At 39.4% G+C, this 17618-nt stretch overlaps 1 protein-coding gene across 2 annotated transcripts in view; it reads left to right on the top strand.

The window, feature by feature from the left end:
• Positions 1-2795: 2795 nt before the first annotated feature.
• The window catches only part of LOC124555789 (membrane-associated protein Hem-like), a 160333-nt gene continuing 145510 nt past the window's right edge, over positions 2796-17618 (top strand). Inside the window, exons 1-4 of one of the 2 annotated variants that reach the window (XM_047129850.1) lie at positions 2796-2933; positions 3012-3154; positions 5146-5307; positions 15981-16096. In XM_047129850.1, the coding sequence (XP_046985806.1) occupies positions 2904-2933; positions 3012-3154; positions 5146-5307; positions 15981-16096 (451 nt within the window). In that variant the 5' untranslated portion in view covers positions 2796-2903. Of the gene's footprint in view, positions 2934-3011; positions 3155-5145; positions 5308-15980; positions 16097-17618 lie in introns of those variants that run through there. The other variant, XM_047129849.1, reaches the window with a different exon arrangement.

Genomic DNA, 17618 nt, shown 5'->3' with positions numbered 1-17618 from the left:
GTAGACAGTGAGCCCTTATAAACACACTTGTAAAAGTTTTATAGCCTTTTTGGCTCATACATGTTTGTATCCAGTTGTTGTCGCAGTGATCCCGTCAGGTCCATAACTGTCTCGCAACCACTAGAAGTTCTGGAGCACCCTCTGACAGTTAGCTAAATCCATAGCACACATTGCATAGGGGATTCCAAAGTGAGCATGAGATATCTCGCATTTCCCATATCAGTGACTTTCTTCCTCTGTCTGGTGACACACAGCAGACCAACCAGTTTTTCTGCTGCTATTGCCATATGGTCCAAATTTTCTGACATTTTGAGTACAGTGGTCCAATTATTTTGCTGTCAATTGTATACATGCTATTTATTGTCCTTACTGTTACATTCATGTCTTTTGCATATGGTTGACAATTGTCTGTACTTCTGCATAAGCTGTAATGTTTCCTATTGTGAGATATTTGTGTAGAGAAAGGTATGAGAGGAAAACAAAACATTTTTATAATATCCAGCAAAGACAAGTTAGCAGAGATCCTTACATGTAACTTTGTAGTTAGTATTGGAAAAATTATTGCACTGTAATATTTCCCTTTTCAGCTAAACATTTCTAAGTTCTCCAGTCAGTCAAACTTTATTGAGGCTCTTATTGTTCTGATTAGCCACACCATGTGTCTTAGGGGTAACTCAGTGATACCATACTAAGAAAGTTCATGGTGTTATTATTTATTTGCTAACTTAAATTTCACTGAATCTGTTGAGAGTCACATGTCAGTTGATTCACAAGGTATATATTTTCTGAAGATCTTCCTGATTTCACAGGGGAACAATACTATGAATGGTGGCATCATCTTTGAAAAATCTTAATTAGCTAATGACATTGTCTAGCTATTTCTGTGCATACAGAGTGTATCATAAATACGTTTGCAAACTTTGCACACAAATTCTCCTTGCCAAAATACCAAGAAAAGTCTGAAAATCCTTCATTTTTGTATTGTTAATGTAAGTATATGTTAAGTGCATTTCAAGGAAAAATCCAGCAATCTTGTTCAATAATCAAGTGATAATATTGGTACAAGTAAGTCTGCTGATACACTCAGTGTATTTTTGATGGCAATGTGTTGTTGCTGTGATATTTTGACGTTTGGTACATTCGTTGCTAATCTGGCTTGAATAGTTCACTTGCGTAGTTGTATTGAATTATTTAATAAGTTTTCATTCAAACTGTAGCAGGATATTTATTTTGTGAGATGAGATATGTGGTTATTATGTACAGCTATGCAAATGGTAATGAGTGTGAGGCTACACTGCTGCATCAAAATGGGTTTCCAGGCAGAAGGAAGCCAAATTATCCAACTTTTACTAGTTTTTATTGTCTTATTACTGACACAGTTTCTTTAATACCCCAAACTGTGGATCGAGATAAACCATGAATCAATCACATGACTGACCAAAAAGAACATTTCTGTAGGCTGACACAGTAGATCCACGCATCAGTGCATAACACATAGCTGCAGCATGTGATAAATATTATGTAACCATACAGGCAATTGATGTATCCATATTGTGGGGACTGGAATAATAGGCCCCTGTGTTCTCCAGGCATGTCTTTCAGGTGCTATCTACAAGGACTTTATTCATAACTGCCTTCCTTATTTTTGCCCCTGCTCACAAAAGCAAGTACTTTTTTTTTTTTTTTTTTTTTGTCTGATGTAGCGCCACTACATTATAGTCATGTTGTTTGATATACAATGGATTATATGACAAATGGACACATTGTGGAGGTCCAGTTCCACTGACTGCATTTCTTTGGATTCTTGTTTCTGGCCCCCTCTCCCCCTAAAACACTTGGTTTTTATAGCAGACATTCCAAATGCAGAAACGTTTTATCAGTGTGCCATGAGAGCTTGCAGAACCATTTGACACTTTCCGGGGGTATTTGAAGGGTGGGATGGTTAATTAATGAATGCACATGTGTATAGAAGAAAGTGGAGGAGATTTGTTGTGATTTGAGAACTTTGTAAATTATTATTTTGTTATTAACTAAAATAATTAGGCACTTTTAGATATATTTGTTTATGCGGATTTTTCCCATGTCTGGGTATGAGGGCTACATCCCAAACGTTGTAAAAATATTTCTGATGTTCTGTAAATTACATCAGTTGCAAGGGTGCTTTGAAATTTCCCTTAGGCATGGCCATTATTCCATCACACTGATGATTATTCATCTAAAAGTGCGTACTGTGTTTTACCTGACAATAAATCTTTTGACTCAGTCACATGTCTAATAGCAGACCTATAAGTGTGTCTTATTAATTAATTGTTAGTGTCAAGAAACTTCCAAACGGCAAGAAACTTGGCATGTACTTGTCAGCCACTATTTGTAGTTTTTGGACTGCATAAATGAAGATGGAGTGTAACTTTCACACTATCTTCGGTATAATAATCCAGTCCAATTTTGTTTGGTCACAGTTCTTGTACCATTATTTTTATCATTCGTCTGTATCTTAATTTCATTTCCATAATCTTATTACAGAATACTGCTACTCTATAATGCAAATATTTGTGTACTTACATTTACCATTTTTAATATTGTGAGAACTGTATACATGTACATGTATCATCGTACTGTAGCATAACAAAGTTACATACATACTTTTTCAGCATTCATTACTGTTTTTGTAGTTCATCGTAATTTCACTGTGTAAATGCCACTTTGGATAGTAATTACTTTTCATCAATGTTATATTGTATAAATAATGTATGCTTTCCTTTTAAATGCAAAATTAAAATAATTTTCAGCTCCAAGCTATCAACCAGCTTCGAAATGATATAATAAAATCCCTTTCATTGTATTATTATACATTTGTGGATCTGCTGGACTTCAGAGATAATGTTTGTGATTTGTTGACAACGATGGATGCGTGCCAGGTGCACCTTGATATTGTAAGTATATGCTCATTAAAAATATTAAAGCTACTTATAAAAAGATATTTTATAACTGAAATTTGAATTATTTTACAGACTCTGAACTTTGAGCTGACACGTGCATACCTGGAACTAGTTGTTACGTACGTGACGTTAATGGTGCTCTTGTCAAGAGTGGAAGACAGAAGAGCTTTTCTTGGATTGTTTAATGCTGCCCATGAAATGCTTCACCAGCAAAGGTTGATTTATTGTTTTTACACTTCTCAAGTAATTTTCTGCAGTACAAACAGACATTTTGATGACTTTCTATGTGAAATGAAATTTCCTATTTGTTTTCCATACTACATTGATTAAAGTGCTACAAGAATCAGCCAGTGTAAAATAACATCATTTTTTAGTATTTGAAATCCCAGGACATCTCGAAAGTCATTGAGAGATGTTGGTTGTAAGATACTGTACATGAAGATTCTGTTATGTTCGACTGCATTATGGCAATGTTGGGTATTAAGACAGTGCTGAAAAGGTGAACACTTACCAAACCTTAACCACACAGCATGACTGAGTTCTGTGCTAATTGTGATATTGTTTCTTAATTCAGAAAAATTCACACTCCAACAGAATTTTGATCAAAAGATGAAATCCTGGTACAACAAACAGAACAACGAGAATATACTAGCCAGAATAATCTCACTATGAATTAAGTGTAAAGCTACAGTTGATTGGACAGGCAGACAAAATTACTTAGGACATTCATGCTTTACAAATGCAAATAGTGACCTATACTGTGTTTGGAGCCACAAGTCTCTTCTCTGGGAGAAGAAGGTAGAAATATCTTATCCATATTTTTCTCCAGTTTTCCATTCTTCTAACACATTCTCCTTAGTATCCAAAGAAGGAACTCCCTACTATGTAAATTAGAGGTTCAGTGTTGTCATATGAGTGCTACTCTTGTAAGGAACAGAAGTTTTAAAAGATGGATGACTTCCGTCATTTTAAATGTTGACCATGATTTCTTGTTTTCATTTAGACTTTCATGCGAAACTTTCATGGTATAATGATACCACTCACTGATTTTTGCAGTTTGAAAGTGTTTGCATATTATTTGTATATTGTCAAATGCATAAAGTGTTCAAAATATTTGAGAGGGCAAACCACCTTCAAAGTGAAATGAGGAGGGTAGGGAAGAAAGAGACATATGAAGAAGTGTTTACTGTCAGGTTACTTGTAGAATATGATGATGAGGTAAAAATCGCAAAAAATACATATTAATTTGCAGCCAGACACAATTAAAAGACACTAATGCAAAGCTTATGGCCACAGCCTTCATCAGCAATTTTTTTTGTTTTGCTGGTGAAGGTCAAAGGCTTTGTGTAAGTGTCTTTTAATCGTGCCTGTCTGCAACTTAACATGTCTTTTTTATGATAAGTAGCAATTTATCTTTTCCTACATAGTTGATACCCTATTTGGAGTTTCTGCTATTTCAAAAAGTACATATTTCAGTTGAAATTAATCAAATATTAAAATTTCACATACTTGCTAATACAAAGAGTTTTTGATATAATGATACTGGTAAAATTAAATAAGTGCAGTGTGTACTTACAGAAATGAAAGCTGAAATAGTGGTAACTGGTCTCTAATCTGTGAGTGACCTCTTAACCAGAAAGAAAAAGCTTCACATCTCATTGTGTATAGTGTTAGATTGTGCACAAGTGTATTTATTTTAAGTGTGTTTATTTTAAGAACTGAATAGTGTGTATGTTACTTAATGATGCTTGTGTTAATAGACTTTTTGCTTTACCAAGTAGCTCAGTCCAGTCATATAAGTTGCTCCAGATTAGTCAGTTATTAGGCTTCTGTTTGGTTGTAATTCATAAACATACCGATACATGGTAAATCAATAGTTTGTTCCCTGCAGCTCTTCCGAATTCAGTCAGTGCTAACCATTTTAGGATTATCCTGAGAAAGTGTGCTAAGAGATTTGTCTTACATGTGGCATTGGAAATCGTGTTCACTCCATAATTGCGTTCACAGCTAAATCAAAAAGAGAATACCTGATGGCGAACCACATGTAAGATCCACAATGGGAGGGGAAAGGCTAAGAGAGATGTAATTTTATTTTATGTTCTGTCAGCATTTGCATTTTGTCTTAAGTGTATGAATTTTATGGAGAGTGAAATGTTGTGTATTCGCTTAATATAATTTTTCTTAATATCTTTTATTTTATCAACAGTGATGCCAGTTTTCCTCATCTAGGGCAAATGATAATGGACTACGATCCACCTATTAAGAAACTTTCTGAAGAATTTGTGCCTCATTCAAAACTGCTTTGCAGTGCTCTTATGTCGCTGTCGGCAGTTTATACGAATCGAAATGTGACTGCAGAGAAGTGGAGGTTAGTAACTTTGTATGAAAAGAGCTAACTCTTTTTCTAACACATCTTGCAATTTATTCAGTTTTACAGGAATTGGGTCTGGCACCACTTAAATTCCTTTGTTTCTTTGTGTTTCTTACTACTTCTCATTTTTTTAACTTTAAAAGTCTGTGTAACAGTAATATCTATTTTCACTGCAAATGTACTGAACAGATGCACAAATTTTGATTACTTTTTGTTTAGCTGAAGCATTTTTTATGAGTTGTGGCTTCAGTTCTCTACGTGTGAGTGTGAATTGTGCATGCAGATTGGATAAAGATTACTCACAGTTTTCATTACTGGATGGTACATTAGTTTCGTTTCAACAGTAGAAATTTTTACATTGTATTAATTTGTGTTATGCCTATTGTGTTTCTGATTATTGCTGTCTTTGTATTGTCACATTAGAAAATAAGTATTTTCTTGCTCATTACAATTGATCAGTACCATCACTGTCACTGTTTCTTCATATTTTCATCTCCTCTAAATTTTTAACAGTTTTATTTTTGATTCTGATAAGCGAATATGTGAATATTCCTTGTTATTAACTATGTTGTGTGCATTACAGCTTAATTGGCTAAGTGGTAGATTAATATCCATTACTTTAGGATTTGGCCCAAGACGTTTTGTGTTGTATGTCTTTCACATATGGCATTAGAATGTGTATGAGAGAGTTTGCTTTGACTAATGTTGCAGCGTTGTAGGTTGATCATCTCCCACTTGCAGTTGCACTGTATTTGACTTAAAAAGTAACTGAGATACACATTAGATATAAAATGAGGCATCAGAAATGTAGCGTCTAGCTTGTGTGGTGTGCAGCACAATGAAAGTTTGAAAGAAAATGGTGATCAAACACGAGATCAAAGTTTCTCATGATGGCATCTTTTTATATAAAATTCTTGGATTTCCTGCTACATGAAATCTATAAACCTGGAATTTGTTAACCGTGAGCCAAACTTGTTGTTATTGCAGATCATTTTTAATACATTGAATCCATTGTACAAAATGTCTCAAAATATTTTAGTTATTTTGAGAAATGCTGCAACCAGCCACATTTTTATGTATTTTTATTTATGCCAATATATGTATCGGGCTTTCACCCATCTTCAATTGGCGTGATACTTATTCAATTTTCAGATTAAATTGTTAAAACATTGACAGCTGCAGCATCCAAACTGCTCTCAATGTTTTACTGGTGTATAACTGAAGAGTGAATATAACTGGATAGATAAAAAAAAAAAATCCTCACCAAGCAATGGCAAGAGAACACTCATATAAAAAAAAAGTTAAGAAATGTGCAAGGTTGCAGAGCTAGTGGCTTCTCCTTGTGGCAGAAGGGGTGAAGGGAAAGGAAGAGAGATGAGGAAGAGGACTGGTGAGGTTTAGGAAATAGGAAGAGTTACAAAAAGTCACCCAGAACCTCGGGTCAGGGGAGACTTATCAGATGCAATGAGAAGGGAAGACTGATTGTTGGAGACTGCACTGGACAAGATTTGAAAACCTGAGAGCTTAAGGGTGGAAGATAGGGTGATACGCAAGACATAGTTTACTGACAAAACAGTGTGTAGGAGTTAATAAGAGTGGAAAGCTAAGTGCATTATATGTGGTAGAGGGGGGGGGGGGGAGGGAGGGGAGAGGGGAGAGGGGAGATTGACTGGTCAGAAAATAAAATATATATACAAAACTAAAAGGGAATGAAGTAAAGAGTAATCACTGACAAGAAATGTTAAGACCAAAGAAATTAACGTAAATTAAGATCAGGTGTGTGGTGAGAACCAAGGACATTTTATAATGCCAGTTTTCACCTGTGGAGTTCTGAGAAACAGATGTCAAGGGGAAGGATCGAGATGGCACATGTGGTCAAACACACACTGAGGTCACAACTGTCATGTTGTAGAGCATGCTGTGCTACAGGGTATTGTTTGCTGCCAGTATACACCCACTGCCTATGCCCAATCATTCTAAATGATAACTTGGTGGAGTTATACCAATGTAGAAGACTGAACAGTGTTTACATAACAGCTGATACACAATGTGTCATTTCACAGGTGGTTCCCCCTTTGACAGTATACGTTTTACCAGACACACAGCTGGTATGGGCTAGAGAAATGGTTGCAAAAGGAGCTTACGACCTGACCATGATATTGTGGAGATTGGTATTAAGTGACAGGAGATGTACTCCTAAGTTCTTTTTTGGAAGGATAAGCAGTACCAGGATTGGATGTGATGCCTGGGAAAAAGTAGTTTTGTACTAGGCTGGTGGGGTAGTTAAGTCCAATGAAGGCTGAGGTTAGAATGGTGGTGTATTGATGTAAAGAGTCTGCATCTGAACAAATATGCTTGCCTCAAGTGCCGAGGCTGTATGGGAGGAAACATTTGACATAGAAAGGATGACTACTGTCAAAATGCAAGTACTGTTTTTGTTAGTAGGTTTAATGTGAACAGAAGGTTTTAGCTGACCCTCGGTGAGCATGGGATTTGGATTGGACCGTGTGAAGTTTATTTCGGAGAAGGTATTTGGAGAGTTCAGAAATTTTAACAGGTCACCTCACCATGAGTCCATTTGGCAAAGATGTCATAAATGTATCTAAACCAAACCCAGATGCTATAGAAGCCCTCTCCAAGCAACCTATGAAAAGGCATAGGAAGGAGCCATCCTGTTTCCCATGGCTATGTCCCTGATCTGTTTGTATGCCTGGCTCTCAAAGGTAAAGTAGTTGTTTGTAAGTGTAAAGTTGATTAAGGTGGTCAGGAAGGACGCCAGGTTTAGAATCGGGTGGGTGCTGGTTGAGGTAATGTTCAGCAGCAGACTGTTTGGCTTTCTACTTTGGTGTGACTACTACCAAGTTATCAGTTAAGATGGATGGACATAGACAGAGCATGTATACTGGCAACAAACAATATCCTGTTGCAGAACATACTCTACAACACGAGAGTTGTGACCTTGGTGCGTGTTTCACCACTCGTGCCATCTGGATTCTTCCCTCTGACATTGGCTTCTCAGAACTCTGCAGGTGGGAACTAGTGTTATAACATGTCCTTGGTCCTTCACACATATCTGACCTTAATTTATGTTACTTTCTTTGGTCTCAGCATTTCCTCTCTGTGTCTATTCATTTCTTCATTCCTTTTTAATTTTCCATATCTATCATTTCCTGACCTGTCTACTTCTCCCTGCCCCCCCCCCCCCCATCCCTCCCCCTCCCCCTCCACCACTACCTCATATAATGCATTTAGATTTCCACTCTTATTAACTCCCACATGTTGTTTTGTCAGTAATCTCTGTCTTGTTTATCACCCTATCTGTTGTAAACCCTTGTCGCCAGTTTTGTAAAGGCCTCGTTGATACTGCTGTGGACGCTGAGTTGCCACTGTTGTTATGGTAGGCTGAGTTTGTGAGTTCGTGATATGGCGTCTGGTGCAGTACACCGCTAAGATAATTTCTCCGTGCCACTCTCACACAGCTGTGCCCCATGTCAGATAACAGGATAGGAGAATGGTTTTACAACACTCCAACAAATTTGTAACTAAGTCACACAAATGAATTGGAAATGGAAATGTCGTGTGGCTAGGGCCTCCCGTCGGGTAGACCGTTCGCCTGGTGCAGGTCTTTCGATTTGACGCCACTTCGGCAACCTGCGCGTCGATGGGGATGAAATGATGATGATTAGGACAACACAACACCCAGTCCCTGAGCGGAGAAAATCTCCGACCCAGCCGGGACTCGAACCCGGGCCCTTAGGATTGACAGTCTGTCACGCTGACCACTCAGCTACCGGGGCGGACCAAATGAGTTAAAAAAGTTTACTTACCTTTGTGACTTGTTGAATAGTGAAGTCTTCAACACTGCATGTAATATAACACAAAAAAGGCCCTCAATGGCTAAGTACAAATAATCATAGGTAAACTTCACAGTATATAGCAAATGCAATTTACAACAACTATCTGATCACTTCTAAGAACTCGCTAAATGACATTTCCTGTCTGTCAGCCCTGGGTGATGATCTGTAACCAAGTGGGCGAGAGCTGCTCTTCTACCTTCTGTTGTCACCCAACCATTGGCGGTTTGTACTCGGCCACAAATTGGCCAAGGTGAAGCCGATATCTTCATTGTCAGCGCTGCCCGTGGTGCCGGTGGAATTCACGCAAATGGCGAGTCTCTATGGCACTGACACCAGCTCGCACCTTTGCACTTGTGGTGCTTTTTCCCTGGCTGTGTCTTGTTTGGATGACACAGCACAATGTTCCACCCTTAAGCTCTCAGGTTTTCAAATCTCGTGCAGGGCAGCCCCTAACAACCCGTCTTTCCTACTCATCCCATCCTACAACTCTCCCCTGACCTGTGGTTCTGGTTTACTTTTCCCATAATTCTGCCCATTTCCTAAACCTCGCCAGTCCTCTTCCTTCACCCTTCCTCCTTCCCCTTCAACCCTTCTGCCAGAAGAAAAGCCACTGGCTCCAAAAGCTTGCACATTTCGTAACATTTTTATAAGAGTTTTCTCTTGCTGTTGCTTCATGAGTAGATTTTTTTATCTATCCAATTATATTCACTCTTTAGTTGTACATTGTTAAAACACTGAGAGCAATTTGGATGCTGCAGCTGTCAACGTTTTAACAGTTTACATCTGAAGACTGAATACGTATTACGTCAACTGGAAATGGGTGAAAGACTGATACAAGTATTGGTATGAATAAGAATATGTAAAAATATGACTGGTTTCTGCACTTCTTAAAATAAATTAATCCACAGCCATGGAGCTCAACAACCAATGAAATGGATAAGTTATAGCATATTTTTATTTTTTAGTAGACAAAGCACAGCAGTAATTATGTATGTTATAGCAGGTGTGGGATAGCTGTGGGAAAACTGGTGCAAAACACAAGCCATTCTTGCAGGACAGGATAGGTTTGTGTCTGCCTGTGAGTGCAGTAGGATCCATAGATGGTTTGTGAGACAGGGGAGATATGTGGTAAGGTGTCAGTCAGACCAGCTGTGCACATACACACAGTCCTTTATTTGATCATTCAATTTGACTCCTCCATGAACATGAACAAGTGTTTAATTATTCCCTCTGGTTAATAAAGTCATTGCAGTGCATTCCCTCCTTCACATACTGTTTCCCACAGCATGGCCGCTACATTAATGGCCAGTGTTGCAGAGATGTGAGCTGCTTACTCAGTGGAATGTTGAGCTGGTGTACCGACTCAGCAGTGGTGATACAGACGTGGTACAAAGCTTCATATCTCTGCAGTGTGGAACAATGCCAGCCAGGATCATCTCCTGTCTTTACGGCAGGCTGGGGCATCCCACTGGCACATTGATGGTGTTGACGAGGGTTGACCGTGAACCAGTGATGAGAGAGCAGGACCGGCACCTAGTGGAGTGCTGACCACCTGGGCTGGGCAGAAAAGTGACGGTCATTGATTTGCAAACCAGTGGCAGCAGAGCTACGGTGATGGGTACAATTGACACAGACTGTTACATAGTGCCTAGTTGGCCAAACGAACTGGTTTGGCTGTGATTAAATACTACTTTTTCCTACTGATTTCTGCTGTTTACATTGGTTAATGTTACATGCTGAATTGTCTGGAATGTGCCAGTTACCACCAGCTGTTGTAATTGGGCTGCAGTACTCCTGCAGCATGTGTCACACGTTGGTGGCAAGTGCGGTCTGTAGTCATAGAGCCATTGTGACGCTGCTGACACCATGTTACCCTCGCCAACTGCAACGGATTTGGCAGTGGCTTGGTTTTGTCACGGCATTCCTCTGCTGGTTCCAAGTCTCATTTATATCCTTTAAAGAGCCCAAGAATATTGTAAAATCGACTATATGAAGTTAGCTTGAGATACATCTCTGCTTCATTGACTGCTTGTATTAACCATTGTCGATACCTATTATGTACGTGTGTTTACTACATGACAGTTGTTATCTACTATTCTAATGGTTCATACTCTTTTTGCATTAAAGCAATCATTACCAATCTGTACATCCATAACTGTGAAGATTTTGTATGTAATATGTGGTTTTCCATGACATAAATTATTATGACATGTGAGATAATATTGTCTTTCATAAATAATGAAATTTCGGGTGCACATGTGTCTAGGTAAATTGCCAGATCACAGGTCAATGAAAGTGCAAGATACGCCATTGCAAATGTGAAGTGCCGGTACACTAAAAACTGTTGTAACTGCCAGAATGTTGAATGCAAGCATGCAAATGTGCATGCATTGTGTTGTACAGGTGCTGAATGTCAGTTTGTCAGATGGTGTTGTGCGCCTGGTGCACATGGCCAGTTAATACAGGGGTGGTTAATGCTATTTGTGGATGATGCTGGAGTTGTCATTCAATGGTGTTGCACATGTACTCGATTGGAGACAGATCTGGTGATCACGCAGGCCAAGGCAACATGTCAACAGTTTCTAGAGCATGTTGATTTCAGCAGCGATATGTGCGTGAGGTGTTATCCTGTTTTAAAACTACCGCTAGAGTGCTGTTCATGAAAGACAGTGCAACACGTAGAACCACCAGATTGACATACAGTTTTGCAGTCAGGGTGCATGGGGTAATCATGAAAGTGCCCCTACTTTCATACAAAATTGTACCCCAGACCATAACCCCAGGTGTAGGTCAACTGTGTCTAGTGTGCAGACAGGTTGGTTGCAGGCCCTCAACTGGCCATCCCCTAACCGACACAAGGCCATCACAACAGACCTCCACCCTGCCCTCCAATTAGGTTTCACTTGATACCATTGTAGTAGCAAAGGGTGGTGATTTGGGGTGAGTGGAATGCATGCTGCAGTGTGTTTTAGGTTAGATGGCCTTGGGCAAGTACAGAAAGGGCAACAGCCTGAATGGGTGCGGGGCAAACACAGGACATGCGGGGACCAAGCAGCAATCGGTATTGTAATTGTCAACTGCCGAAGCTGCGTTGGTAAAGTACCAGAACTTCAAGCGCTGATAGAAAGCACCGAAGCTGAAATCGTTATAGGTACAGAAAGCTGCCTTAAGCCAGAGATAAATTCTGCCGAAATTTTTACAAAGGTACAGACGGTGTTTAGAAAGGATAGATTGCATGCAACCGGTGGTGGAGTGTTCGTCGCTGTTAGTAGTAGTTTATCCTGTAGTGAAGTAGAAGTGGATAGTTCCTGTGAATTATTATGGGTGGAGGTTACACTCAACAACCGAGCTAGGTTAATAATGGGCTCCTTTTACCGACCTCCCGACTCAGCAGCATTAGTGGCAGAACAACTGAGAGAAAGTTTGGAATACATTTCACATAAATTTTCTCAGCATGTTATAGTCTTAGGTGGAGATTTCAATTTACCAGATATAGACTGGGACACTCAGATGTTTAGGACGGGTGGTAGGGACAGAGCATCGAGTGACATTATACTGAGTGCACTATCCGAAAATTACCTCGAGCAATTGAACAGAGAACCGACTCGTGGAGATAACATCTTGGACCTACTGATAACAAACAGACCCAAACTTTTCGACTCTTTAAGTGCAGAACAGGGAATCAGTGATCATAAGGCCGTTGCAGCATCCCTGAATATGGAAGTTAATAGGAATATAAAAAAAGGGAGGAAGGTTTATCTGTTTAGCAAGAGTAATAGAAGGCAGATTTCAGACTACCTAACAGATCAAAACGAAAATTTCTGTTCCGACACTGACAATGTTGAGTGTTTATGGAAAAAGTTCAAGGCAATCGTAAAATGCATTTTAGACAGGTACGTGCCGAGTAAAACTGTGAGGGACGGGAAAAACCCACCGTGGTACAACAACAAAGTTAGGAAACTACTGCAAAAGCAAAGAGAGCTTCACTCCAAGTTTAAACACAGCCAAAACCTCTCAGACAAACAGAAGCTAAACGATGTCAAAGTTAGCGTAAGGTGGGCTATGCGTGAAGCGTTCAGAGAATTCAAAAGTAAAATTCTATGTACCGACTTGACAGAAAATCCTAGGAAGTTATGGTCTTACGTTAAATCAGTAAGTGGCTTGAAACAGCATATCCAGACACTCTGGGATGATGATGGCATTGAAACAGAGGATGACACGCATAAAGCTGAAATACTAAACACCTTTTTCCAAAGCTGTTTCACAGAGGAAGACTGCACTGCAGTTCCTTCTCTAAATCCTCGCACAAACGAAAAAATGGCTGACATCAAAATAAGTGTCCAAGGAATAGAAAAGCAATGGGAATCACTCAATAGAGGAAAGTCCACTGGACCTGACAGGATACCAATTCGATTCTACACAGAGTACACGAAAGAACTTGCCCCCCTTCTAACAGCCGTGTACCACAAGTCGCTAGAGGAACAGAGGGTTCCAAATGATTGGAAAAGAGCACAGGTAGTCCCAGTCTTCAAGAAGGGTCGTCGAGCAGATGCGCAAAACTATAGACCTATATCTCTGACGTCGATCTGTTGTAGAATTTTAGAACATGTTTTTTGCTCGAGTATCATGTCGTTTTTGGAAACCCAGAATCTACTATGTAGGAATCAACATGGATTCCGGAAACAGCGATCGTGTGAGACACAACTCGCTTTATTTGTTCATGAGACCCAGAAAATATTAGATACAGGCTCCCAGGTAGATGCTATTTTTCTTGACTTCCGGAAGGCGTACGATACAGTTCCGCACTGTCGCCTGATAAACAAAGTAAGAGCCTACGGAATATCAGACCAGCTGTGTGGCTGGATTGAAGAGTTTTTAGCAAACAGAACACAGCATGTTGTTATCAATGGAGAGACATCTACAGACGTTAAAGTAACCTCTGGCGTGCCACAGGGGAATGTTATGGGACCATTGCTTTTCACAATATATATAAATGACCTAGTAGATAGTGTCGGAAGTTCCATGCGGCTTTTCGCGGATGATGCTGTAGTATACAGAGAAGTTGCAGCATTAGAAAATTGTAGCGAAATGCAGGAAGATCTGCAGCGGATAGACACTTGGTGCAGGGAGTGGCAACTGTCCCTTAACATAGACAAATGTAATGTATTGCGGATACATAGAAAGAAGGATCCTTTATTGTATGATTATATGATAGCGGAACAAACACTGGTAGCAGTTACTTCTGTAAAATATCTGGGATTATGCGTGCGGAACGATTTGAAGTGGAGTGATCATATAAAATTAATTGTTGGTAAGGCGTTTACCAGGTTGAGATTCATTGGGAGAGTGCTTAGAAAATGTAGTCCATCAACAAAGGAGGTGGCTTACAAAACACTCATTCGACCTATACTTGAGTATTGCTCATCAGTGTGGGATCCGTACCAGATCGGTTTGACGGAGGAGATAGAGAAGATCCAAAGAAGAGCGGCACGTTTCGTCACAGGGTTATTTGGTAACCGTGATAGTGTTACGGAGATGTTTAATAAACACAAGTGGCAGACTCTGCAAGAGAGGTGCTCTGCATCGCGGTGTAGCTTGCTCGCCAGGTTTCGAGAGGGTGCATTTCTGGATGAGGTATCGAATATATTGCTTTCCCCTACTTATACCTCCCGAGGAGATCACGAATGTAAAATTAGAGAGATTAGAGTGCGCACGGATGCTTTCAGACGGTCGTTCTTCCCGCGAACCATACGCGACTGGAACAGGAATGGGAGGTAATGACAGTGGCACGTAAGTGCCCTCCGCCACACACCGTTGGGTGGCTTGCGGAGTAAAAATGTAGATGTAGATGTAGATGTAGATGTGTCTGGCTCAGTGCTTTCCTTGAAGGTACTGATTTGTAACAGTTCATTCTGTCACTGTGGTGCCAACTGTTGCTCAAGTTGCTGCTGCAGATGCAGTATGATGCACTAGAGCCATAGGCCGAACACGATGCTCTTCCCTCTCAGTAGTGCCACATTGCTGTCTGGAGCCCGGTTGTCTTGTGACCGTACATTCTCACGGTCACCGCTGCCAGCAAATGTGTACAGTGGCTACATTGCTGTCAAGTCTTTCTGCAGCATCACAGAAGGAACATCCAGTTTCTTGTAGCCCTATTACACAACATCGTTCAAACTCAGTGAGTTGTTGATAATGGCATCTTTGTCACCTCAAAGGCATTCTTGACTGACATGAACTCACCATGTCCAATGTTAAAGGTAACTAATGCTCACAACTGTTACAGCATGTATTTAAAGCAAACCTGATTTGCATCCCCATAGTGGTACTAGACAGCGCAACAGTGCCACTCGTGTGTGACTGGCACGGAATATGAATACACATCATCTTTCAGATTTCGACACACACCTACCGGTTTTTGTTTGTGTTGCACAACTCCTTGGCATTGAGATTTTTTTCCATCAGTGTGTATCCATATTTTTCTGTAGTTGATTTTGCTCTGTTTTGGTTGATACAGATATGAGAAGATGGTACAATACTGAAACCAGTATTAATAAAGAAGTGTTAATACAGCTCTGTGTCATGCATTTCAAAGAAATATACATTTGTTTGTAGTGAATATGAAGCAAGTTTTCTGCTGTTTTATATTCACTTTATTGTTTCGGAAACCTGCTACTTCAAATGCTCTCTTTACATTTTACTCACACTTATCATATTTTGTATTTTATTTTATGCCTAAGTGGCTGTTTGTAGTAGTCAAATGATCTGGAGGGATTGCTTTGTCATTATTGTGCATACATTACTGTGGTGTTTCAGGGCTGATCAAAAACTGAGCCTTGTAGTAAATCCTGGACAACTTTTAAAACCTGCACAAACTGAGTCAATGTCCTGTGAATATCTGTCTCTCGACGCAATGGAAAGATGGATAATATGTAAGTAATATTTAGGAGCAATATTTGAATAAAAGCAAACCATTTGTGTGTGTGATAGAGGAGGAGGAGGAGGAGGAGGAGAAGAAGAAGAAGACAAAAAGGAACAAAAGGAACACCTCTCTGCATTCCTTGTTCTTTCTGATGTGGCTTCTATATCAGTTTGAAACTGAAAATCATTACATACTGCAGTTCCAATGTAATCTGTGCTCTAACATTGTATGTAGTGTCCTTATTTTCAGAGTCTATTTAATTTTATTGTTAGCAGTGATAAAGAGAAAGTAGTTTCATTACTTTCCTGATCATGGAAAATACAGAGGAAGGAAACAATATGAAAATCATTCAGGAGTCGGAGTAAGTTCAAATCCTCATCGTATGATTTGCCTTGCACAGGCCATGATTTTACACTTCGTTGTTTGTTTGTAATATTCGACTGTGATGCAGAAATTTAGATTTCATCATTCACATCTCATCTGGAAAGGCAACTGTGGAAGATAAATGAGAATTTGGGCATGTGAGCTAGCTATGTGTCTGCTGCGTAAAAATCATTCTGTATGTGCTGCCATGTCACATTGTTGAATGACATGCTTTGGTATTCTGGGCAATAATGTAGGGCAATATTTCCAGAATTCTTTTAATCCATATGTTGTAGTAGCCTGTTATCTTAGAACTGTCTGCTATGTATAGTGTGAGACCGACAACATAAGTTTTTGACGTCAAACATGTTAATGTGTATTTGTGGTATTCTATGGCTGTCATGTTGACAGTGAAATTGGTCTCATGTTCATACTGCACTTAATAGCCGGTGGCTGCTTTTCTGAAAACTGATTATAATATGGACTGTGTTGTAATTATTCTAATGCTGTGGGGGACCTGATACATTGTAGGAAGATTGGTATATCTGATTGATTCATATATGGTAAATTCATTTTCTCCCCAAAGGCTGTTGTACCTGTATTTAAGTGCATTCGCCTTGCTTATAGTGTCCTTATGAAATGAAGAATGTATGATATCTATATACTTAAACAAAATACCATTTCTTATTGGTGTAGCCTGAAAATAAGTAACATTGACTTTGGACAGAGATTATGTTGAAATCGAGTTTAATATCACGAGTATTTGATTTTGTGTACTGAACAAGAAACTTTGTGATAAATAGTAATACTTTCCTTTCCCCAAAACATCAATTTATGATACTACTTTTTGAGTTCTACTAATCTGGAGACTTGCCTTTGTCTGCCACATAATGAACAGAATTGAGCCCACTACCGTCAACTCCGATGTTGTCCAGTGGACATTATACCAAGTCACTTCTTGCATGAGATGCTGTAAGACCATGCAGAAAAGGAATTACCAGGAAGTGTTGATTGAGATGATGATGGATGAAATGATTTGATTATGATACTGCATAAGTTTTGTCTCCATGGATTGCTGTTGGAAACATTCGTGACATGTTGCAGCTTTAGCAGCCAACGCACGGGTGGCTGCATCAAATATAAGTTAGCACACTGGTACATTTCCAATG

Source organism: Schistocerca americana, chromosome X (assembly GCF_021461395.2).
Source record: "Schistocerca americana isolate TAMUIC-IGC-003095 chromosome X, iqSchAmer2.1, whole genome shotgun sequence".
Taxonomy (NCBI): Eukaryota; Metazoa; Arthropoda; class Insecta; order Orthoptera; family Acrididae; genus Schistocerca; species Schistocerca americana.
Note: the sequence above shows the minus strand (reverse complement) of the source record. Positions and strands in the feature narration are given on the sequence as shown.